The following is a 25,168-nucleotide window of genomic DNA, read 5'->3' as shown; positions in this document are numbered from 1 at the left end:
GGGTGCAGGGCGCTGCGGGGGGCGCCCTGGGCAGCAATGAGAATACCTTGGTCTGGCTAAAAAATACATCACATATAGCCCCTGGGGCTATATGGATGTATTTAACCCCTGCCAGGTCTCACAAACATCGGAGAAGAGCCCGCCGAAATAGGGGGCGGGGCCTATCTCCTCAGCACACAGCGCCATTTTCCTGCTCAGCTCCGCTGCGAGGAAGGCTCCCAGGACTCTCCCCTGCACTGCACTACAGAAACAGGGTAAAACAGAGAGGGGGGGGGCACTTTTTTGGCGTTTTTTTTGATATATTAAGCTGCTATAAGGGAGACAACACTTCTATAGGGTTGTTCCTATATATTTATAGCGCTTGGGTGTGTGCTGGCAAACTCTCCCTCTGTCTCCCCAAAGGGCTAGTGGGGTCCTGTCTTCGATAAGAGCATTCCCTGTGTGTCTGCTGTGTGTCGGTACGTGTGTGTCGACATGTATGAGGACGATGTTGGTGTGGAGGCGGAGCAATTGCCGGTAATGGTGATGTCACCCACTAGGGAGTCGACACCGGAATGGATGGCTTTGTTTATGGAATTACGTGATAATGTCAGCACATTACAAAAATCAGTTGACATGAGACGGCCGGCAAACCAGTTAGTACCTGTACAGGCGTCTCAGACACCGTCAGGGGCTGTAAAACGCCCTTTACCTCAGTCGGTCGACACAGACCCAGACACGGACACCGAATCTAGTGTCGACGGTGAAGAAACAAACGTATTTTCCAGTAGGGCCACACGTTATATGATCACGGCAATGAAGGAGGCTTTGCATATCTCTGATACTGCATGTACCACAAAAAGGGGTATTATGTGGGGTCTGAAAAAACTACCTGTAGTTTTTCCTGAATCAGACGAATTGAATGAAGTGTGTGATGAAGCGTGGGTTAACCCCGATAGAAAACTGCTAATTTCAAAGAAGTTATTGGCATTATATCCTTTCCCGCCAGAGGTTAGGGCGCGCTGGGAAACACCCCCTAGGGTGGATAAGGCGCTCACACGCTTATCAAAACAAGTGGCGTTACCGTCTCCTGAAACGGCCGCCCTCAAGGATCCAGCGGATAGGAGGCTGGAAACTACCCTGAAAAGTATATACACTCATACTGGTGTTATACTGCGACCAGCCATCGCCTCTGCATGGATGTGCAGTGCTGGGGTGGTTTGGTCGGATTCCCTGACTGAAAATATTGATACCCTAGATAGGGACAGTATTTTATTGACTTTAGAGCAATTAAAGGATGCTTTTCTTTATATGCGAGATGCTCAGAGGGATATTTGCACTCTGGCATCGAGAGTAAGTGCGATGTCCATATCTGCCAGAAGAAGTTTATGGACGCGACAATGGTCAGGTGATGCGGATTCCAAACGGCATATGGAAGTATTGCCGTATAAGGGGGAGGAATTATTTGGGGTCGGTCTATCGGATTTGGTGGCCACGGCAACAGCCGGGAAATCCACCTTTTTACCTCAGGTCCCCTCCCAACAGAAAAAGACACCGTCTTTTCAGCCGCAGTCCTTTCGTTCCTATAGGAACAAGCGGGCGAAAGGACAGTCATATTTGCCCCGAGGCAAAGGAAAGGGTAAGAGAGTGCACCAAGCAGCTTCTTCCCAGGAGCAGAAACCCCCCCCCCCGGCTTCTGCAAAGCCCTCAGCATGACGTTGGGGCTTTACAAGCGGACTCAGGGGCGGTGGGGGGTCGACTCAAGAATTTCAGCGCACAGTGGGCTCACTCACAGGTGGACCCCTGGATCCTGCAGATAGTATCTCAGGGTTACAGGTTGGAATTCGAGAAGTCTCCCCCTCGCCGGTTCCTAAAGTCTGCTCTGCCAACGTCTCCCTCAGACAGGGCGACGGTATTGGAAGCCATTCAGAAGCTGTATTCTCAGCAGGTGATAGTCAAGGTACCCCTCCTACAACAGGGAAAGGGGTATTATTCCACACTAATTGTGGTACCGAAGCCGGACGGCTCGGTAAGACCTATTCTAAATCTGAAATCTTTGAACCTGTACATACAAAAATTCAAGTTCAAGATGGAGTCACTCAGAGCAGTGATAGCGAATCTGGAAGAAGGGGACTTTATGGTGTCCCTGGACATCAAGGATGCTTACCTGCATGTCCCAATTTGCCCTTCACATCAAGGGTACCTCAGGTTCGTGGTGCAAAACTGTCATTATCAGTTTCAGACGCTGCCGTTTGGATTGTCCAAGGCACCTCGGGTCTTTACCAAGGTAATGGCCGAAATGATGTTTCTTCTGCGAAGAAAAGGCGTATTAATTATCCCTTACTTGGACGATCTCCTGATAAGGGCAAGGTCCAGGGAACAGCTGGGGGACGTAGTAGCACTAACCCAAGTAGTGCTGCAACAGCACGGGTGGATTCTGAATTTTCCAAAATCTCAATTGACCCCGACGACACGTCTGCTGTTCCTGGGAATGATTCTGGACACGGTTCAGAAAAAGGTGTTTCTTCCGGAGGAGAAAGCCAGGGAGTTATCCGAACTTGTCAGGAACCTCCTAAAACCAGGGAAAGTGTCTGTGCATCAATGCACAAGAGTCCTGGGAAAGATGGTGGCTTCTTACGAAGCGATTCCATTCGGCAGATTCCACGCACGAACTTTTCAGTGGAATCTGCTGGACAAATGGTCCGGATCGCATCTGCAGATGCATCAGCGGATAACCTTATCGCCACGGACAAGGGTGTCTCTTCTGTGGTGGTTGCAGAGTGCTCATCTGTTAGAGGGCCGCAGATTCGGCATACAGGACTGGGTCCTGGTGACCACGGATGCCAGTCTGAGAGGCTGGGGAGCGGTCACACAGGGAAGAAACTTCCAGGGAGTATGGTCAAGCCTGGAGATGTCTCTTCACATAAATATACTGGAGCTAAGAGCGATTTACAATGCTCTAAGCCTGGCAAAACCCCTGCTTCAGGGTCAACCGGTGTTGATCCAGTCGGACAACATCACGGCAGTCGCCCACGTAAACAGACAGGGCGGCACAAGAAGCAGGAGAGCAATGGCAGAAGCTGCAAGGATTCTTCGCTGGGCGGAAGATCATGTGATAGCACTGTCAGCAGTGTTCATTCCGGGAGTGGACAACTGGGAAGCAGACTTCCTCAGCAGACACGATCTACACCCGGGAGAGTGGGGACTTCATCCAGAAGTCTTCCACATGATTGTGAACCGTTGGGAAAAACCAAAGGTGGATATGATGGCGTCTCGCCTCAACAAAAAACTGGACAGGTATTGCGCCAGGTCAAGAGACCCTCAGGCAATAGCTGTGGACGCTCTGGTAACACCGTGGGTGTTCCAGTCAGTGTATGTGTTTCCTCCTCTGCCTCTCATACCAAAAGTACTGAGAATTATACGGCAAAGGGGAGTAAGAACGATACTCGTGGCTCCGGATTGGCCAAGAAGAACTTGGTACCCGGAACTTCAGGAGATGCTCACGGAAGATCCGTGGCCTCTACCTCTAAGACGGGACCTGTCTATTCCAAGACTTACCGCGGCTGCGTTTGACGGCATGGCGGTTGAACGCCGAATTCTAAAGGAAAAAGGCATTCCGGAAGAGGTCATTCCTACACTGGTAAAAGCCAGGAAGGAGGTGACTGCATGGTGTGAGGCCAGGAAGGCCCCCACGGAGGAATTTCAATTGGGTCGATTCCTACATTTCCTGCAAACAGGATTGTCTATGGGCCTCAAATTGGGGTCCATTAAGGTTCAAATTTCGGCCCTGTCGATTTTCTTCCAGAAAGAATTGGCTTCAGTTCCTGAAGTCCAGACTCTTGTAAAAGGAGTACTACATATACAGCCCCCGGTTGTGCCCCCAGTGGCTCCGTGGGACCTTAATGTAGTTTTGGATTTTCTCAAATCCCATTGGTTTGAGCCACTCAAATCGGTGGATTTGAAATATCTTACATGGAAAGTAACCATGCTACTGGCCCTGGCTTCAGCCAGGAGAGTGTCAGAATTGGCGGCTTTATCGTATAAAAGCCCATATCTGATTTTCCATTCGGACAGGGCAGAACTGCGGACGCGTCCTCAGTTTCTGCCTAAGGTGGTGTCAGCGTTTCACCTGAACCAGCCTATTGTGGTGCCTGCGGCTACTAGCGATTTGGAGGATTCCAAGTTGCTGGACGTTGTCAGGGCATTGAAAATATATATATTTCAAGGACGGCTGGAGTCAGAAAATCTGACTCGCTGTTTATACTGTATGCACCCAACAAGCTGGGTGCTCCTGCTTCTAAGCAGACGATTGCTCGTTGGATTTGTAGCACAATTCAACTTGCACATTCTGTGGCAGGCCTGCCACAGCCTAAATCTGTCAAGGCCCATTCCACAAGGAAGGTGGGCTCATCCTGGGCGGCTGCCCGAGGGGTCTCGGCATTACAACTCTGCCGAGCAGCTACGTGGTCGGGGGAGAACACGTTTGTAAAATTCTACAAATTTGATACCCTGGCTAAAGAGGACCTGGAGTTCTCTCATTCGGTGCTGCAGAGTCATCCGCACTCTCCCGCCCGTTTGGGAGCTTTGGTATAATCCCCATGGTCCTGACGGAGTCCCCAGCATCCACTAGGACGTCAGAGAAAATAAGATTTTACTTACCGATAATTCTATTTCTCGTAGTCCGTAGTGGATGCTGGGCGCCCATCCCAAGTGCGGATTGTCTGCAATACTTGTACATAGTTATTGTTACAAAAAAATCGGGTTGTTATTGTTGTGAGCCGTCTGTTCAGAGGCTCCTACGTTTGTCATACTGTTAACTGGGTTCAGATCACAAGTTGTACGGTGTGATTGGTGTGGCTGGTATGAGTCTTACCCGGGATTCAAAATCCTTCCTTATTGTGTACGCTCGTCCGGGCACAGTATCCTAACTGAGGCTTGGAGGAGGGTCATAGGGGGAGGATCCAGTGCACACCACCTGATCCTAAAGCTTTATTTTTGTGCCCTGTCTCCTGCGGAGCCGCTAATCCCCATGGTCCTGACGGAGTCCCCAGCATCCACTACGGACTACGAGAAATAGATTTATCGGTAAGTAAAATCTTATTTTTTCCTTTTTAAACAGGTCTGTTAAGAAATTGTTATATGAAAACTTAATTGCTTAGTAGCAATGCCTTACCCTATAATTTAAGACCCACTAAAATCTTGGTATTTTGGAGAAGTATGTCATTTGAATTTGTGCAGCTGTCTCGTGCATCACGGAGAATTGCCCCGCATTGGAAAGTCAGGTTAAGAATGAATTCTTCGTTTTAGCTTTTAGATTTGTCATATGCAAAGCGTTTATTGTAAACTGCCCATCAACAACCAAATAAGCGATTACATATGGCACACCAAGCATATGTTGCATTTTATCTCCTAGGTGCCTGCAGTGAAGAAACTGGTATCTCTCAGTGACAGCGATATCATTCAGGTTGATGGAGCAGGAGACACCTCCTCTGACGAAGAGCTTGGAGCTGTGAAAGAGGTCGATGAGAATGAGTTTCTTGGGATTATTGATACAGAAGACCTTAAAGCTCTGGAAGAGGAGGATTCTGGGTCAAACGATTCAACTAGCAATAGTAGTGATGATGAAGATCCAGAGATTGACATCATTGAAGAGGTACATGTAAACAATTAAGGCATAATTACATGTTCATTCAAGAGGATGGACTTTCCCTTGTTGATGATGCAGTTTATTTAGGACTGGTCAAGAGAGACTGCAGACTGTAAAGCAGCAGGGCTTATTTGGCCATAGAGGGTTAGTAGGTAACATCCCTTACTAGTCTGAAGCAGATTATATGGCTGAATAAAACTGCATATAATTGTGAGAGTGTGCAGTCTTTCCTGTCTGACTGCAGGTAGCACAACGTATTCCATTCACTTACAGTCAAGTTGCTTTGATAAATATTGTCTGGAGCAGCAGGGCACTTACGAGCGTGGAGTAGAAATGCATAAGTCACTTGCTGTGAGTTACACTTGTCTAGCCAGCTACGTCTTACATCTATCTTCCGTTCCTTCTCCAGTGTGGTGACTCTCAAACACTAGTCCAGAATTTCCCAGACCCCACCCTTACAGTCCATGTTTTAAGGGTATCCATGCTTGAGCACAGGTGTCTTAATTATTACCTCAGTCAATTTGATTTAATCATCTGGAATCAAGCATGGATATACTTGAAAACTGGACTTTTTTGTTGTTGCTTTGTTCCCAACTCAGAATTGTACCCAAAGTGTTAATGTAAGTACAGGCTGCCTATTCCCACCATCATTAGTAGGTTACATAGTCGAAGAATGAGAATTCACAGGAACTTACACAGTATACCTCTGGGGAGACACTACTGAATCAGACAGATCTGCATTTATTGGGGAAATGTTATCTTCATTACTTATGTATATATAGGATTATCTTTGAATTTTGAATATAGAAAATCAGAGCAAGCAATTTGTAGGAGTAAACTCTACACAGAGTAATGTGGCACGTCATGTTTTACACCAGGGTTTGGAGACTTATAACTTTAGTTTAAGTGGGGCCGTGGCTTCTATAATTTGTAATGCTAGATAGAATATGCAAGACAATTTGGTCTTCCTGCCATTTAGCAAAATAATCTAAGCATTAGCTACACAGTCTTAAGCTGGGTGCACACTGACCGTTATATCAGCCGTTTATGCGAACGCGCAATATATATCGTGAGCCCATTGGCAGATGTGTACCCCCGTTATATCTGTAAATGATGTCATTCACTGATATCACGTTGGCAGTGCAGCACGGGTTGGGGCTGGGGAACCGGCGTTCGGGATCCCGGAGGTCAGCATACCGACCCCGGGATCCCGGCAGCAGAATGCTGGCGGTTGGGGGTTTGGGGGCGAGCGCAACATTAGCTCCTTGCGGGCTCGCTGCCCTCGCCACAGGTTCTATCCCCACTCTATGGGTGACGTGGACACCAACGAGTGGGAGTAGTCCCTCATGGAGCTTCACTTCGAACTAGCAAGACCGCTATTTTTGATCTTCAATGACTCACTTACATGAGGCATGGTTCCCAAAGACTGGCATATAGCGGAAGTAGTGCCAATATTCAAAATAGTAAAAAAAGTAAAAGCTGAACCGGGTAATTATAGACCAGTTAGTCTTACCTTTATACAGTGGGGAAAGTACTAGAAGGAATTCTAAGGGATAGTATACAGAAGTTCCTTGAAGCCAATAATGTTATTCATAGGAACCAACATGGATTTGCGAAGGATAGATCATGTCAAACAAACTTACTAGGCTTTTATGAAACAGATAGTGCGAACCTTGATCAGTGTAAGGAGGTGGATGTAATATTTTTAGACTTTGCAAAAGCTTTCAACACAGTACAGCACATGAGACTTATCTATAAGTTACCAGGGCTAGGGAGCACAATATGCACTTGGGTCAGAAATTGGTTAGATAATAGGGAGCAGTGTGTTGTGGTAAATGGAACTTTTTCAAATTGGACTGAAGTACAAAGTGGTGTGCCACAGGGGTCTGTCCTTGGACCACTATTGTGGTAATTTTCATTAACGATCTAGCAGTAGATCTAGAGAGCATGGTGTCAATTTTTGCAGATGATACCAAATTGTGTAAGGTTATAAATACGAAGGGTGATGCAGTCTCTCTTCAGAACGACTTGGATAAACTGGAAGCATGGACAGCAAAATGGAGAATGAGCTTCAATACAGACAAGTGTAAGGTAATGCACTTTGGTAGCAAGAACACCTACATACTAAATGGGGTAAAATTAGGGGATTCTGTACTAGAAAAAGACTTAGGTGTTCACATAGATAGCAAACTAAGCAGCAGTACCCAAAGTAGGATTGCAGCAAAGAAGGCTAACAAGGTATCCGCATGCATAAAGCGGGCAATTGATGCAAGGAATGAGCGTGTTATACTCCCATTATATAAATCACTAGGGAGGCCACATTTTGAATACTGTGCACAATTTTGGGCACCACACTACAAAAAGTATATCTTGGAACTAGAAAAGGTTCAGAGGCGGGAATATGAGGAAAGGCTTGCAAAGGCTAGGCATGTTTACACTGGAAAAGAGGAGACTAAGGGAGGCATGATCAACATTTACAAATGTATAAGGGGACAATACACAGAGCTTGCAGGGATCTGTTCTTGGTAAGATCAACACAGAGGAGACGTGGACACCCGCTTAGGTTAGAGGAGAGGAGATTTCGCACACGGAGGCGAAAAGGTTTTTTCACAGTAAGGACAATACATGTTTGGAATTCCCTGCCTGAGAGAGTAGTAATGGCGGACTCGGTCAACACTTTTAAGAATGGGTTAGATAAATTCTTAATGGATAAGGATATACAGGGTTATGGTGCGTAGTCACGCACTATAGTTATAAGAAAAGAGGAATAAACACAACGGCCGACATCAGCAACAGACAAAATTAGTCCTAAAAATAATACAGCATAGGAGACCACAAATAGGTTGAACTCAATTGACAAATTGTCTTTTTTTTCAACCTCAGAAAAAATACAAGATCATTAAGTACGTACAGTACACTTACCTTGAACGGCTGCTCGGTCAGCGTGACAGTGGTCCGTCGACGTGTCGGACAGGTGTGTACTCGGCCTTGGAGTCAGTCATGTCATCTTAAAATCATAGGTTATCAACATCTGTTTAATCTGCAGTCAACGCTGTTGTGTCATCTGAATTAATGCAAACTTTTATTTCAGCACCTAATTTGTGTTTTTAGTTTTTGTGACTTGACAGAGACTCTTTAAAGGTGCAACATTGCCCCGTCTCTACCTTTTTTCTTTGTTGTTGCACATTTCAGAAGGAAAATGTCCAGAAAATTGAGAAATAATTATCGATAATCTTTTGCTCGGCACGAATGTGGAGTATTGTTTTAATAAGATGCTAATTTAACCACTAAACGGGCATGGCCAGATCACAAGCAACTTGCGCCACCCCACTGTGTCCTCCAGTTTTTGATGATGAGATCCGTTCTGCAGATAATAATTTAAATATTGTTTCTCTTGCGTCCTAGCGGATGCTGGGGTCCATTTTAGTACCATGGGGTATAGACTGTTCCGCAGGAGCCTTCGGCACTTTAAGACTTTTTAACAGTGAACTGGCTCCTCCCTCTGTGCCCCTCCCCCAGACCTCAGTTTAGAAAATGTGCCGGGAGACTGGATGCACACCAGTGGAGCTCTACAAAGTTCTGCTGGAAAAGACTTTGTTAGGCTTTTTATTTTACAGGGAAGCTGCTGGCAACAGCTTCCCTGCTTCGTGGGACTTAGGGGGGGAAGTAGGAACCAACTTCTCAGTTAGTTTAATGGCTCTGCTTCCGCTGACAGGACACCATTAGCTCCTGAAGGGTACTGAACACAGCCCTTGCCTGGCTGCTGCCCACAGCACTGCCGCCACCCCCTAACAGAGCCATAAGTCAGAAGGCTGGTGAGTATTAACCGGAGACCTGCAGAGAGGGGCCCTCCAGTCATCATGGCAACATAAAGGTACCAGCACAGCGCGGGACGTTGCGCAGCAACATGTCTCTCAACACAGGGTGCAAGGGGGGGGGGGGGGGCGCTCTGAGGGGCATGATAAATCCTTACTCTCACTGGCAAAATGTACATACATGTGAGCCGCTGATGTACACTACCCCCCGCCAGTATAAATATTACTGTGGCTTAACCGCACCATTACAGGGGGCGGGGCTTCCTCAGAATTGCTTGTAACACTCATCTGGCGCCATTTTATCCTCACAGAGACGTCAGAGCACTGATCCTACAGGCTGCTTCTCCTCACACATCGCTGATACAAGTACCAAGGTGTTATAGAAGGGGAGGGAAGCACATAATTTGTTGAAGTCTGCGGGCTTCACATTGGTTATAAAGCGCTGTTTTGGTATATATGTATATTCATTGTATGTAATACATATAGGGTGCGTGGTGTGGACTGGCAATTCCCTCTGGGTCCCTCTGACAGACATTAGTGTAGGTCTGTCCCCATTAGCTCCCGTGTGTGTGAGTGGTGTGACTGTACACGTGTGTACCATGTCTTGAGAAAGTAGTTCCCCAGAGGAACCCATTTTGGAGGCACAAGAGTGTTCTGAGCCTGTGTGGGTGAGAAAGCTGCAGAGTAATATGGCTAAACTAGCAAAGAAATTCTCTGAGTCTGAAGAACAGACAAAGCATTGGAGACAGTCTGTGGAAGATGCTTAATTTGCTGATTCCTCAGCATCATCCACTCGGGACCCCTCCTGTTCCCAGAAAAGGTCCCTGGCCCAAATTATGCAAAGGGACACTGACACGACACTGGGGATTTGAGGGGGGTAGATCCTAATCTGGCTAAGAGCATTCAGTGTATGATAGTCGCTATAAAAGAGGTGTTGGAATTTCCTGACACAACACCTCCACCTGAGGAAAAAGCTTATTTTAAATTAAATAAAAAACAGGTGGTGACTTTTCCTCCGTCTAAGGACTTAAATAATTTTTTTGAGGAATCCTGGGCTAACCCGGAAAAGAAATTTGCTATCCCTAAAAGGTTTCGGGTAGCGTACCCTTTCCCTGGGGAGGATAGGCGTAAATGGGAGTCACCCCCAATGATAGACACCTCAGTCTCTAGGTTGTCAAAGAAAATAATTTTACCTGCCCCCGGGTCAGCTTCATTAAAAACCTGCTGACCGCAAATTACAGACGGCTTTAAAGTCCATCTATGTTGCTACGGGTACATTACTCAGGCCCACAATTGCTTCTGCGTGGGTAGGTAACGCAGTCGAAAAGTGGGCAGATAACTTGATTGTTAATATTGACACGGTCGATAAAGATGACATGCTGCAAATTCTAGGTCATATCAAAGAATCTGCAGGTTACTTGGTTGAGGCTATGAAGGACGTAGGCTTACTAAGCTCACGGGCCTCTGCTATGGCGATTTCAGCCCGCATGGCGCTCTGGATCAGTCAATGGAATGCTGGCGCAGAATCCAAAAGAAATATTGAGGCGCTCCCTTATAATGGTGAGGCCCTCTTTGGAGAGAAACTAGATGCAATGATATCAACTACTACATCTGGCAAGTCAGCATTTCTGCCGTCTGCAGCTGCACCGGCTAAAAAAGTATATCATTCTCATGCCATGCAGTCCTTTTGGCCCAACAAGTACAAAAAGGCTAAAACTACCCCTTTTTCATAGGAAAAGGGAGAGGAAAAGGTAGAAAACCTACAACACCCTCAGGCTCCCAGGAGCAGAAGTCAGCAACTACTACTGCAAAAGCCACAGCATGAAGCTGGGGCTCCTCTGTGGGAGTGCGATCGGGTGGGGGCACGTCTACTATTTTTCAGCCAGGTCTGGCTTCACTCAGACCTGGATCCTTGGATATTACAGATAATATCCCAAGGTTACAGGTTGGAATTTCAAGACCTTCCCCCGTGCCGATTTTTCAAATCAGCCTTGCCAGTTTCTGCTCAAGACAGCACAAATGTCCTGAACGCAATACACAAACTATGTCAAAACAAAGTAATTGCCTTGGTTCCTGCCGAAAAAAGGAACCAAGGCTTTTATTCAAGCCTGTTTGTGGTACCGAAGCCGGATGGCTCGGTCAGACCGATTTTTAAACCTAAAATCTCTGAATCTTTATTTGAAAAGATTCAAATTCAAGATGGAATCCTTGAGAGCGGTGATTTCCAGCTTGGAAGAAAATGAATTTCTGGTGTCAGTGGACATCAAGGATGCATGCTTGCATGTCCCCATTTACCCGCCACATCAAGCATACCTGAGGTTTGCGGTTCAGGATTGCCACTACCAATTCCAGACATTACCGTTCGGGGTCTCCACGGCTCCGAGAATATTCACCAAGGTGATGGCGGAGATGATGGCTCTCCTTCGCAAACAAGGAGTCAACATAATTCCATAGTTGGACGATCTCCTCATAAAAGCGAGATCCAGGGACAAGCTACTCCAGAACATAGCATTATCCCTGAAGGTGCTTCAACAGCACGGTTGGATCATCAACTTTCCAAAATCCCAGTTGGAACTGACAATGAGATTATAATTTTTGGGAATGATACTGGACACCGAGGTACAGATATTTCTACCGGTGGAAAAGGCTCAGGAGATCCAGAGCATGGTCAAACACTTTTGAGACCAAGAACAGTATCAATTCATCAGTGCATTCGCCTGTTGGGGAAAATGTTAGCGGTTTACGAGGCGCTACAATATGGCCGACTCCATGCCAGGGTCTTCCAGTGGGACCTACTGGACAAGTGGTCAGGGTCGCATCTCCACATGCATCAAAGGATAATCTTGACAGCAAAAGCCAGAATTTTGCTCCTGTGGTGGCTACAAATTTCTCACCTCCTGGAGGGACGCAAGTTCGGGATTCAGGCCTGGAACCTGGTGACCACGGATGCAAGTCTCCGAGGATGGGGAGCAATCACGCAAGGCGAAAGCTTCCAAGGAAGATGGTCAAGTCAAGAAACTCGCCTTCACATAAACATTCTGGAGTTGAGAGCTGTGTACAACAGTCTTCATCAAGTGGCACACCTTCTTCAAGGTCGTCCCATACAGATCCAGTCAGACAATGTAACGGCAGTAGCTTACATAAACCGTCAAGGTGGAACAAAAAGCAGAGCAGCAATGGCAGAGGTGACAAAGATACTCCTCTGGGCAGAAAGACATGCAAAAGCTCTGTCTGTAATTTTCATACCGGGAGTGGACAACTGGGAAGCAGACTTCCTCAGCAGACACGATCTCCATCCAGGAGAATGGGGCCTCCACCCAGAAGTCTTTGCGGAGGTGACAAGTCGTTGGGGCGTTCCTCAAGTGGATATGATGGCATCACGCCTCAACAAGAAGCTTCAGAAATATTTTTCCAGGTCGAGAGACCCACAAGCAATAGCAGTGGATGCACTGGTGACCCAGTGGGTGTTTCAGTCGGTGTATCTGTTCCCTCCACTTCCACTTATTCCAAAGGTTCTCAAGATCATCAGAAGAACAAGAGTTCGAGCAATCTTCATTGCTCCAGACTGGCCAAGGAGGGCTTGGTATCCTGATCTTCAAGAGTTATTACTGGAAGATCCTCAGCCTCTTCCTCTTCGCGAGGACCTGCTTCAGCAGGGGCCGTTCGTTTATCAGGACTTACGCGGCTGCGTTTGACGGCATGGCTGTTGAGCGCCAGATCCTAGCCCGTAGGGGTATTCCCAATGAAGTCCTTCCCACACTTATTCTAGCTAGGAAAGGGGTAATGTCCAAACATTACCATCGTATTTGGAGAAAATATGTATCTTGGTGTGAATCCAAGAAATTTCCTGCGGTGGAGTTTCAATTAGGACGTCTTCTCCTATTTCTACAGGCGGGTGTGGATGCTGGATTGAGATTAGGATCTATCAAGGTTCAGATTTCGGCCTTGTCAGTATTCTTTCAAAAACAATTGGCTTCTCTTCCTGAGGTCCAGACGTTCGTAAAGGTGGTTTTGCGCATCCAACCTCCCTTTGTGCCTCCTGCGGCACCATGGGATCTTAATGTGGTGGTGCAGTTCCTTAAATCGGACTGGTTTGAGCCTCTACAAGACGTAGAGTTGAAGTTTCTCACTTGGAAAGTGGTCATGCTATTGGCCTTGGCCTCAGGCAGACGGGTGTCTGAGTTAGGAGCTCTCTCACACAAGAGTCCTTACTTAATATTTCATGAAGATAGGGCTGAACTGAGAACACGTCGGCACTTTCTTCCGAAGGTTGTGTCGTCTTTTCATATCAACCAACCAGCGGTGGTGCCAGTGGCTTCTGACACCTCAGCCGTCTCAAAATCCTTGGATGTCGTCAGAGCGTTGAGGATTTATGTTGCAAGAACGGCTCGAATAAGGAAAACAGAATATTTGTCCTCTATGACCCCAACAAGATTGGGGGTCCTGCTGTAAGCAGACTATTGCACGCTGGATCAGGGGTACCATTCAGCACGCTCATTCCACAGCAGGATTGCCGTTACCGACTTTGGTAAAAGCCCACTCTACAAGGAAAGTGGGTTCGTCCTGGGCGGCTGCCCGGGGTGTGTCTGCATTGCAAATCTGCCGAGCTGATACTTGGTCAGGTGCAAACACATTTGCTAAGTTTTGTAAGTTTGACACCTTGGCTGCTGACGACCTAAAATTTGGTCAGTCAGTTCTGCAGGAACATTAGCACTTTCCCGCCCGTACTGGGAGCTTTGGTACATCCCCATGGTACTAAAATGGACCCCAGCATCCTCTAGGACGTAAGAGAAAATAGGATTTTAATTACCTGCCGGTAAATCCTTTTCTCGTAGTCCGTAGAGGATGCTGGGCGCCCGCTCAGTGCTAATTTTTCCTGCTGATTACGTTTATCTTTTTGCACATTTTTCATGTGTTCAGATGTTAACAGCTGTTGCTGTTGCGTTATGCATGCTGGTTGGCATGACTTGTGTTAAAGGCCATGTTAGCCGACATGATGTTTATGTATGGTGTGAGCTGGTGTGAATCTCTCCACAAGTTTAATAGTAATTCCTCTCTCGAGAATGTCAGTCTCCTCGGGCACAGTTCCTATACTGAGGCCTGGGGGAGGGGCATAGAGGGAGGAGCCAGTTCACACTGTTAAAAAGTCTTATAGTGCCGAAGGCTCCTGCGGAACCGTCTATACCCCATGGTACTAAAATAGACCCCAGCATCCTCTACGGACTACGAGAAAAGGATTTACCGGCAGATAATTAAAATCCTATTTTTAAAAGTATTTTTTTTTTTAAATATTAAATAAAACTATTTTGAAAAAACAATTTTCTGAACTGGGAAAAATCGTAGGTTGTGTTTTTTAAAGCAGTACATTGGTGCTTTCAACTTATTGATGCTTTATAGTAAATTCCTGTTATGCTGACACAGCTTTAAAAGTCAATTTGATTTAAATGTGTTGGATAAGTCTGTGTTGCATAATTGTCTCAGGCTGGTCTATATTTTTTTTTAGTATTTCTCTCCATGGCTTCTAAATCATCATCTGAGCTTTAAGCTATCACACAAATTACTGGTTTCCTTTAGAGTGATGCTATGATTGAATTATTCCGACATTGCCACATATTTGCTTTAAATGATTGACCAAACAACAGCCCACTATGCACATGCATTATTATGCAATAATTCTTTTAGAAGTCAATAGTCTAACTTAAATACCTTAATAACTGTTATTAAATGTGCAATATTGCATACAGACTCTACATCTGACATGAAATTATTCTGTCATTTATTCTTGGGTTACACTTTGCTAGTTTTGCTGCATATTTGTTATTCCCCAAGCATTATGCAATTTACAGAGCGTAACTCCTTGGCAGCGTTCAAATTAACATTCTAGGATGTAGTGGAGTTTTAACTGAGGAAGGTCCACCACGGTCTAGTGAAACTGTTAAAGTTGATTTCTATGGCCCATTATCTGCAGGTACAAATATTTGACATTAGCCTATAAGTCCTTGTTTGCAAGATATTTTTTTCTAGAGGAGCAGCAACCAAATAAGAATAATCAAATTTAAATTCGGTACTCTGGGTATAACACAATTTGAAGATCTCTACCTCAAGTGATCATTCTGCCACACCCACAATCTTTTCTTAATTTACTTAGCTCATGGAACCTGGCCTTACTGTCCCCTGCTTTGCACCATGGACTTCCACCCCACCTCCAATGACGTGCATCCTCCGTGGCCAGGATGTATTTCACGTGGATCTATTCATACAGGGTATATCATACTGCCATACACTTGTCAGTTTTCCCATATACAGTTTGCATTGGGTCCTTGTATGGCTTATCTCCCACAGTGTAACCTTCCTAGTGCGTGCAATATAGCTGCCTCACCTGGTGCACTCGTTGATGGGTTGAAAAATACATGGACCTGATGGTTATGATGGAATCCTATTCCGAGCATTAGGGCTCTGAAAATACCAATTATGTGTCATCTCTACTAAGAGTAACCTATTCCACCCAGGGTAAATCCTACTTAGTGTACCCACCTTGGCTGCCTTATCATGTACTCAAATACATGACCAGCCATAATGAACACTGAGCACGAACCCAGGCGGAGCCAGAGTGCCAAGAGGGCAGCCAGGTGCAACGAAGACATAATCAAAACATGTTATATAAACACAAAAAAGTTACAGGAGCATGTAAATAAGTGCAGCCCTTTTAGCTGTTTAGTTAAGGGTATCTCTTTGCCCCTATGAATACACTTTTAATCCTTTAGCTCTTGTTCAATTTCAAATAACAAATAACAACAACTGCAATGGTAAAGGCTTCTTCCTCATTACCTGCCCTTTGCCAACTGATAATGCTAGATATATTTATATTGATTCTTAGATAAACGCATCAGGAGCCAATGCAACAGGAAATGTATTGAGGATCGATCACGTTATCTGATCCCAAAAATTTAAAACTATTCAAATTGCATGTTGTATCAATTCTGTATGAAAATTGTCATCTGTAAAAGTATTTGCACGTAGTTGGGACATTTGGCTTGTAAAATTAATTGTATGTTTACATACCCAGCAGGGGGGCCTGTGTAGCTGGTCCTGTCTCCCTGCCAAATCAAAGAGATGTTGAATTCTTTTGAAGCATAGGTGATAGGAATTGCTCAAGAAGACCTCTGGCCTGGGAATCTCCCCTCCCCCCCCCCCCCCCCCCCCTGACTACGGCCATAAATCTGCCCAGTATGGACAAATCCCAGATCTTAGGCTCCAAACAGAATGAAGCAAGTAATTAAGGGGCCATGTTTGTTTTACCAGGAAAACCCTAGGTTATGAGCAAGCATACAAAGGACCTTCAGAAACATAGGCACAATCAGTCAATTTTGGTACTGAAAGGGTTGAATCCCAAGGGTGGAGGTGAGTGGCAAGGAGCAGTGTTGGAAGGATAAAGATGCGTGTCTGTAGGTGATTCAGTATCATTCACATAAGGCAGCCACATGGCTTGGATGGTGAAATTATATCTGGAGCGGCCTTGTTCCAAGCATTATTCTATTCCGAAAAAGGTGATTTGAACTATGTTTTTATCCTTTTTTTTTTTTGTTTTTTACATTTTCTCTGAAATTGTCGGAAATCTGTTTGTAACTGTAAACTCTGAAGTTATTCTTGAAATGAAATCCTAATTTCTAATTCAGATTTTCTGTGTTCTTAGACCTACGGCATTAAGAGGCAAATGCTACTGATTTTTAAAGCGTATTCTGTGAGCGGAACCGAAAGGCCACTGTAGGAGGACTTCCAGTAATTCCTTTGGTGGTGGTAGACAGATACGTTTTATTGTTATTATAATTTGCAAAAGCACGCATGTCACGACCGTCTGAATTGGAAGGCGTTCTGAGCTCATGCGCGACATCCAGTTAACCATGAATTGGCCAGCTGCTACAGTTAGAGGTTATGTTGATACACTAATATCATAACAAGAGGGGTTTCAATTAGCGAAGCACAGTCCTTTAAGGCTCCAATGACCCACCATGTTACTTACCATTGAACTGTATTACCAAATTATAGTAATTTGTGTTTCTTTTTCCAGGATCCTTTAAATTCTGGAGATGACGTGAGCGAACAGGAAGTTCCAGACCTGTTTGATACGGACAACGTCATAGTGTGCCAATATGACAAGGTATCAGATATTGGCAGATGTATTAATCTGGAGAAGGGAAAAAGAAGTGATAAATCAGTAATAAGCACAAGGTGATAATTCACCAGCCAATCATAACAGATTTGAGAAAATGACAGGAGCTGACTGGCTGGTGCGTTATCACCTTTCACTTATCACTGCTTTATCACTTCTTTATCCCTTCTCCAGGCTAATACATCTGCCCCAGTGTTACTAACATATACCTTTTCCTAGTGGTGTTGTGGGTCAAGTGAGGCTTTCTGTGTGTCTGCATCTGTAATAAAATTCCAGATCCTAAAGTGAAGAATTAGGAATGCAGAGAGGGTTAGATTAAGGAAAATGTTTTGACACTTTTTTTTTTTCTTGGCTAGTTATCACCAGCTGGGTTAATATGTTATGAAGGATTTTTCATTTTATTTTCCATTTTCTGATCATTGTTTTTGGTTTTATCAGCGTAGTCCGTTAATTGTAGATTATTTTCCTTGTCTGTATTACATTTTTAAATCTATTAAATTAGAGATTGAGTAATGGAGATTTTCTATTAAGATGTACTGTATTTTCCTAATGTTTGAACTTGGATAGAAAGTCCGTCAAGGACATTAACGCCTGTAACAGTTATGTTACGTTTTCTTTGTGCAGTATAATTTTCTAGGTGTGGGTTTGTTTGTTTTTGGCTGTGGAAATTCTATAAAATTTACATTTTGGAGTTAATGTAAATTAACACCTATTTGCATCATGAAAATTTAATTTAGGTGATTTTTAAAATAATGGAAGTTTTTACTACCCATAACTTACAACCACAGTAGACATTTTCACTTTACACTTAGTTGTGGTGGGAAGTCCTCCGTTATGTTGACTGAGCCAGTATGCAGCCTCTTCCGTTTCACGGAGGCACCCACAGTACTTAACTAATATTCTTGGGGACAGACTAACCGTGTATTCAAGAGTTGAGCTGTTGCTGCTTTCTCATAAATATGAATTAGCCTGCAAAACGGTGATCTCGTTATAATACTGTTGATAACATGTTAGTGCAGTCACCTGAAGGTGTAACTGGTGACTTTTGCTACTTAGAAGACAGGCACCCAAGCTTATCCATAGACCCTAGCGCACCAGCTGCTCTTAGTGCATGTGGGAGACCATAACAGTTGGTGACGTCTTAGTTATTGACTATAGACTACTATAGTCAATAACTGTACAGCAGGGGGAGTAATTGAATAAAATGCATGGGTTTAATTATGTTAATTCAAGTACAATTTTATGTTTTATATATTTTGTTCTTGCTATTAGTGTTTCCTTTAACAACTTTCTGTTGATTAAATATTTAATTTAGAATTGCTTTCATAATGAAGTATATCATTCATACTGTATTTGACAGTTAAGAGTCCAGACTGCACCCTGTGTAGTGATTACAGTGTGATCTGTTGTGATATCCTCTGTTATTGAATTCACTTTCAGTTGATTGTATAGCTGCAAATTCCGTACCGCAACTGAACATACTGTATGTACGTCTGTTAAAATTATTGTGAAATGCATTGACTGTCAAACAAAAAAAAAATACAGTATTGGTCCGTGTAATGTCTTTGTTTTGTTTTTTTTCATTTGTTTTGCCAGATCCACCGAAGTAAAAACAAGTGGAAATTCTACTTAAAAGATGGAGTCATGTGCTTCGGAGGAAAAGACTATATTTTCTCGAAAGCAATTGGAGAAGCTGAATGGTGAAGCTATGGAAGGAGAGCACACTTCTATGCTTTGGTCCAGTAAACTTTTGTTGTTCATTGTAAGAGGGTACTCACCCTGGCACTATGTATTTTTGATGTCAACAGTATGTTTTGGCGTTGAGCGCCATATTTTTTATTTTATTCCAGTTAGAATGGTATCACAAAATGAAATACTGTTTTTGTTTAGTAATGATTGTATCTAAAAAGACACACGTCTTCAGCGTCAGAGTGCAGGCTGGAAGTGTATGAAATATATGTTAAAGATTCCTCCTTTTCAGAGTGAAGCCAAACTGTCAGCTGCTGAGGTAATAAATTATTAGCTTCCATGTTAATCTGGAAATGAACTTTTGTTCGACTTGTTTTGTGTCATCTGGGGGTTTAAGGAGCTGTAGTGACGCTGGTTTCCTCCACCCAGTAATATATTAGGCAACTGTAGCGGCAAACTTTTCATGATTCCATGTGATTCCTAAAATAGGAACATCCGACCGTGTCAGTCAAATGATTTTCGTTGCATCACAAGTTTATATTATTGTTGAAAGTTGTAATTTATTTTTATATAAGGGAGTGAAATTATTTAAACTCTGATCTGAACTGCTAACAATGCCTTCTGAAGTAGTTACACGTAATACTACGTATTGGAGCCCTTTTTGAAACTTAAGTTTAGATTGTAATATTATGACTTTTTTGTTGACAACTTTAAGCAATTAAAAAGTTAATCAAAAAAAGTGTTTTCTCTACTCTAATTTGAAATGTTCAAACTTTGTTGGTAAAGTACTATACAGTTAACTATGGAAACAAGGAAGGAGAACAGTATCGTCAAGGATCTAGAAGGATTTATTACCCGAGTTGGCTCGGAAGGGAAGATGTGTGGGCCAGGTCTGAGACGATGGTTACCTGCAGAAGTGTTGATGTTTGATAATTCACATTGCTGGGACGTAACAGTGCCACATACAGCCTTTTGTGTGGATAATACAATGGGCACTGCTCATTAACTGATTTAAAGCACACACTTTGCTTAACCACTTAACTAGCAATTATTTTTTTTAAACTCAGAAAATAATTTTTTTTTTCATTTAACACTTTAGTACCATGGGGTATAGATCGGGTCCACTGGAGCCTGGCACTTTAAAACTTTTATTGTGTGCATGTGTGTGCTGGCTCCTCCTCTCTATGCCCCTCCTACCAGACTGTTTAGAAAAATGTGCCCGAGGAGCCGGGTGCACTTCTCTGGAGCTCCAGAGATTTTTTTCTTAAAGTTTAATTTAGTTTATTATTTTCAGGTAGCTCTGCTTGGCAGACAGACTACCTGCTTTGTGGAACTTAGAGGGGGGACCGAACCAACCTCCTGAGGGTTAATGGTTTGTAATCCCATCTGACAGGACACTGAGCTGCTGAGGTACTGATCACACATCGCTAGTATGTGTGCCCACTCCAGCAGCTAGCCGCCACCCTCTAACAGATGCCGAAGATACAGGTGCGGTGAGTGTTACACCGGGGTCCCAGTTAGCGGGTCTCCGGTGCAGTTTTGGCGGCAGGTCGCGCGGCGGTCACGGGCCCTGAGCTGCGGTGCCCGCCGCGGACGAACTGGCAACAGGCAGACACCCCTCGGTGCTCACTGTCACAGAAAGGCTTTGGGAGTACTGTATATATCTATTTTTGACATAGCAGTATAATCTATTAACATTTACCGCGCTCCAGTACAGGGGGCGGAGCTTCCTGGAGCGAGACAGTGAGGCGGGAAGATGCCATTTTCCTACAACTGCGGATCAAGCTGCACATAACACTGCTCCTCCAGAGACCCACGCTGCTACAGGACTCTGTACTGGTACCAGAGGGTCTTAGACAGGGGGAGCACGCTAGCGACAGCGCCGCTGCACTTCTAACAGGTCATACACTTAGTTACTCTTATACTGCTGTGTTTCTGGGTACTGGTGTCTGCACCTCAAGTGTCCCTCCTGGGTCTCTCTAGGGTCTGTGTGGAGGTGTTTGGTCCGTGGGCTGCGCTGTTTTATAGGGTGAAGGATGTCTATAGACATGGTTATGTGTACTGCCTGTAATTCATCCCCGTCTTTAGCGGGGTCACTCATGTGTGAACAATGTTCCTTGTCTCCACAAGGACACAGTTCACAAGCACCTGCCTGGCTGGACACTTTTACTAGCATGATCCAGCATGTAAATTCTGAATTAGCTGCTGCTAAAAGGGAGAGACAGGTGTTGAAGCATTCTATTGATTCTGTGGCCAAGGCAGCAGATACAAAGAAGGCTTCTCAGTCCCATCTAGTGGTTTCACAAAAACGCTCACTGCCACAGGTGCTCCAGTCTGATTCTGATCAGTCTTATGTGGATGATGATGATATGGATGAGGACCGCTCTCTGTCCCCAGGGGGTGGAGGCCCTAATCTTCGCTGTGAGAGAGGCCCTTCACATCCCGGATCAGGATTCAAAGCCAGATGAGGAGGAGTTTTTTAATGTTAAACCGAAGGCCTCAGCGACTTTTCCTGTATCTAAATAGTTGAACTCCCTGGCCAGGGAGGCATGGTTAAACCCTGATTAAAAAAATGTAATTTCCTCAGAGGTTTTTAACTACTTTTCCCTTTCCCGATGAGGACAGGAACGTATGGGAAAACCCCCGTCAGTCGATACGTCTGTGTCCAGACTGTCTAAGAAATTGGTACTGCCGGTGCCAGGGGCTATATCCCTAAAAGAGCCAGCTGACCGTAAGATTGAGACCACGCTCAAGGCAGTATCTTCGGCGGCAGGCGCTGCTCAACGCCCCACAATTGTTTGTGGGTGGATTTCCATGGCAATAGTCAAGTGGTCTGATAACGATATCGACGGTTTGGACTCTTTGCCCCGAGATGAGGTAGTTACTCTGCTGCAACATATACGGGATGCTGCAAATTTTATGAGCGAGGCTATTAAGGAGTTGTGTAAGATTAATGGCCGCACTACTGCTATGGCTGTTTCGGCGCACAGACCTCTGTGGTTGCGTCAGTGGTCGGCAGACGCTGATTCCAAAAAGGGTGTAGAAAATCTCTTTACAGGTGCTGCTTTGTTTGGTGACTAACTAAATAAATGGATCTCCCAAGCAACGGCTGGTAATTATACTTACTGTATCTGCTGTCGGCTAGACGTCCTTACACAGGACCCTCCTTGCAGTACTTTCGTGTGGCAAGGTTCAGAGGCGGGGGCCGAGGGGTCTCCACCACTTCCAGAGGATCTCGTGGTAAGTCCCGTAAACCTGCACCTGCTTTTTCCCTGGACCAGACTACCGGATCCCTTGCCACAAAGCCTTCCACGTGACGGTTGGCCCCAGCGACAAGGTGACTTTCAGGTAGGTGCTCGCTTTCAACACTTCGCCCACGTATGGACGGAGTCCTGCCAGGATCCTTGGGTGAGGGACCTCATTTCCCAAGGATACCTGCTGGAATTTCAAGCACTCACTCCTCACAGGTTTTTCAAGTCGGGCTTACCAGCTTTACCCGCAACAAACGTTGCCTTGCACGAGGCTATTCAACAACTTTTGCAGATAGGACTGGTAGTTCCTGTACCTCCTCCATTACGCAACAGAAGTTTTTACTCCAGTCATTTTGTTGTTCCCAGACCAGACTGTTCGGTGCGCCCCATCTTGAACCTGAAGTCTCTAAACCCGTATCTGCGGGTGTTCAAATTCAAGATGGAATCCCTGCGGGTGGTGGTGTCCGCTCTGGAGGAGGGGGAGTTCCTGGTGTCTTTGGATGTCAAGGATGCTTACCTACACATTCCCATGTGGCCACCACATCAGGCTTACCTCAGGTTCGCCATATTGGAAGACCCATTTCCAGTTTCAAGCGTTACCCTTCGGTTTATCCACAGCTCCGAGGGTCTTCACCAAAGTTATGGCAGAGATGATGCTGCAACTGCTCATGATAGGAGTGAACATAGTCCCATACTTGGACGATCTCCTAATAAAGGCTGTGTCCAGGGAGTGTCTGCTACACAGAATCGATCTGACGACTCGCCTACCTATGGATCGTGGGTGGATCCTAAATTTTCAGAAATCTCACCTGGAACCGACCCAGTGTCTTCAGTTCCTGGGAATGATACTAGATACTGTGGGGTAAATTTACTAAGATGGGAGTTCTATTTAAGATGGGATGTTGCCCATAACAACCAATCAGATTCCAGGTATTATCTTCAAGAAGGTGCTAGATAAATGAGAAGTAGAATCTGATTGGTTGCTATGGGCAACATCATATCTTAAATAGAACTCCCATCTTAGTAAATTTACCCCAGTGTCTCAAAAGGTGTTTTTCCCGATGGAAAAGGCCTTGACTATCTCCAGGCTATGGTTCGCTCGGTGCTCATGTCTCGCGAGGTATCCATTCATCTTTGCATCTGATTACTGCACAAGATGATAGCTGCTTACGAGGCAATCCAATACGGCAGATTTCATGTCCAACCCCTTTCAGCTGGATCTGCTGGACAAATGGTCGGGGTCTCATCTTCACATGCATCAGGAAGTGACATTATCACCGAGAGCCCGGATCTCTCTATTATGGTGGCTACAAGTTCCTCACCTGGTAGGGGGCAGGACTTTCAATATCCACTCGTGAATTCTACTGACGACGGATGCCAGCCTCCGAGGTTGGGGGGCTGTGACCCAAGGGGTCCAGTTCCAGGGGATATAGTAGAGACAGGAATCGACTCTGCCGACAAACATCCTGGAGCTCAGGGCAATTTACAATGCTCTTCTGCAGGCTTCTTATCTCCTGAAGGATCAGGCAATCCAGGTTCAGTCGGACAACGCCACGGCGGTGGCGTACATAAACCGACAAGGGAGAACAAGAAGCAGAGCGGCAATGCAAGAGGTCTCAAAAATCCTTCTCTGGGTGGAGGCCAACGCAAGGGCCATCTCAGCCTTATTCATTCCAGGAGTGGACAGCTGGGAGGCGGACTTCCTCAGCAGGCACGACCTCCATCCGAGGGAATGGGGCCTACATCCCCTTGTGTTTCTAAAGTTAGTTCACCGGTGGGGCTGTCCGCAGATCGATCTGATGGCTTCTCGACTCAACAAGAAACTGTGCCGTTACTGTTCCAGAATGAGGGATCCGCAGGCTGTAGCAGTGAACGCGCTGATGACACCATGGATGTACCAGTTTGTGTGCCTGTCCCCTCCTCTACCGCTGATCGCAAGGCTACTAAAAAGGGTAAGAAGGGAAAGCGTTCAGGCAATTCTAATTGCCCCGGATTGACCTCGCATGGTACTCGGACCTCCTGACCATGTCTCTGGCGGATTCCTGGCCTCTGCTGCTCAACGACGATCTTCTGCAGCAAGGTGCGTTCGTCTATCCAGACTTAGAGCGGCTATGTTTGACTGCTTGGAAGTTGAGAGGTAAATTCTAGCAAGAAGGTCTTCCCTCCCGGGTTATTTCCACCATGGTCCGGGCCAGGAAGATGGTTACATCAAGACATTATCATCGTATCTGGAACAAGTATGTTTCCTGGTGTGAAAGTAGAAGGGTGTCTCCCGTGGAATTTTATAATTGGTCGCTTTCTACTTTTCCTACAAGCGGGAGTGGATATGGGCCTACGTTTAGGCATAAGCAAAGTCTAGATTTTGGCGCGCTCTATTTTCTTCAAGAAACAGCTTCACATGTTCCTAGAAGTACAGACTTTCCTTAAGGGTGTTCTTCATATGCAACCACCTATTATACCTCCCACGGCTCCGTGGGACCTCAATGTGGTTTTGTCCTTTCTCCAATCGGGCCCGTTTGAACACTTACATAGGGTGGAGTTAAAGTTTCTAACCTGGAAGACGGTGATGTTATTAGCCTTGGCGTCTGCCAGACGTGTCTCTGAATTAGGGGCCTTA

The 25,168-nt window shown here is 45.3% G+C and overlaps 1 protein-coding gene across 1 annotated transcript in view; it reads left to right on the top strand.

The window, feature by feature from the left end:
• Positions 1 to 19,658, top strand: part of GTF2A1L (general transcription factor IIA subunit 1 like) — a 431,363-nt gene extending 411,705 nt beyond the window's left edge. The window contains exons 7-9 of the mRNA XM_063918693.1: positions 5,393 to 5,632; positions 17,510 to 17,599; positions 19,208 to 19,658. Coding sequence (XP_063774763.1) covers positions 5,393 to 5,632; positions 17,510 to 17,599; positions 19,208 to 19,315 — 438 coding nt within the window. The 3' untranslated portion in view covers positions 19,316 to 19,658. The remainder of the gene's footprint in view (positions 1 to 5,392; positions 5,633 to 17,509; positions 17,600 to 19,207) is intronic.
• Positions 19,659 to 25,168: the final 5,510 nt, after the last annotated feature.

The sequence above is a fragment of the Pseudophryne corroboree genome, chromosome 4 (assembly GCF_028390025.1).
Source record: "Pseudophryne corroboree isolate aPseCor3 chromosome 4, aPseCor3.hap2, whole genome shotgun sequence".
Lineage (NCBI taxonomy): Eukaryota > Metazoa > Chordata > Amphibia > Anura > Myobatrachidae > Pseudophryne > Pseudophryne corroboree.
This window is presented reverse-complemented; position numbering and strand designations above follow the sequence as displayed.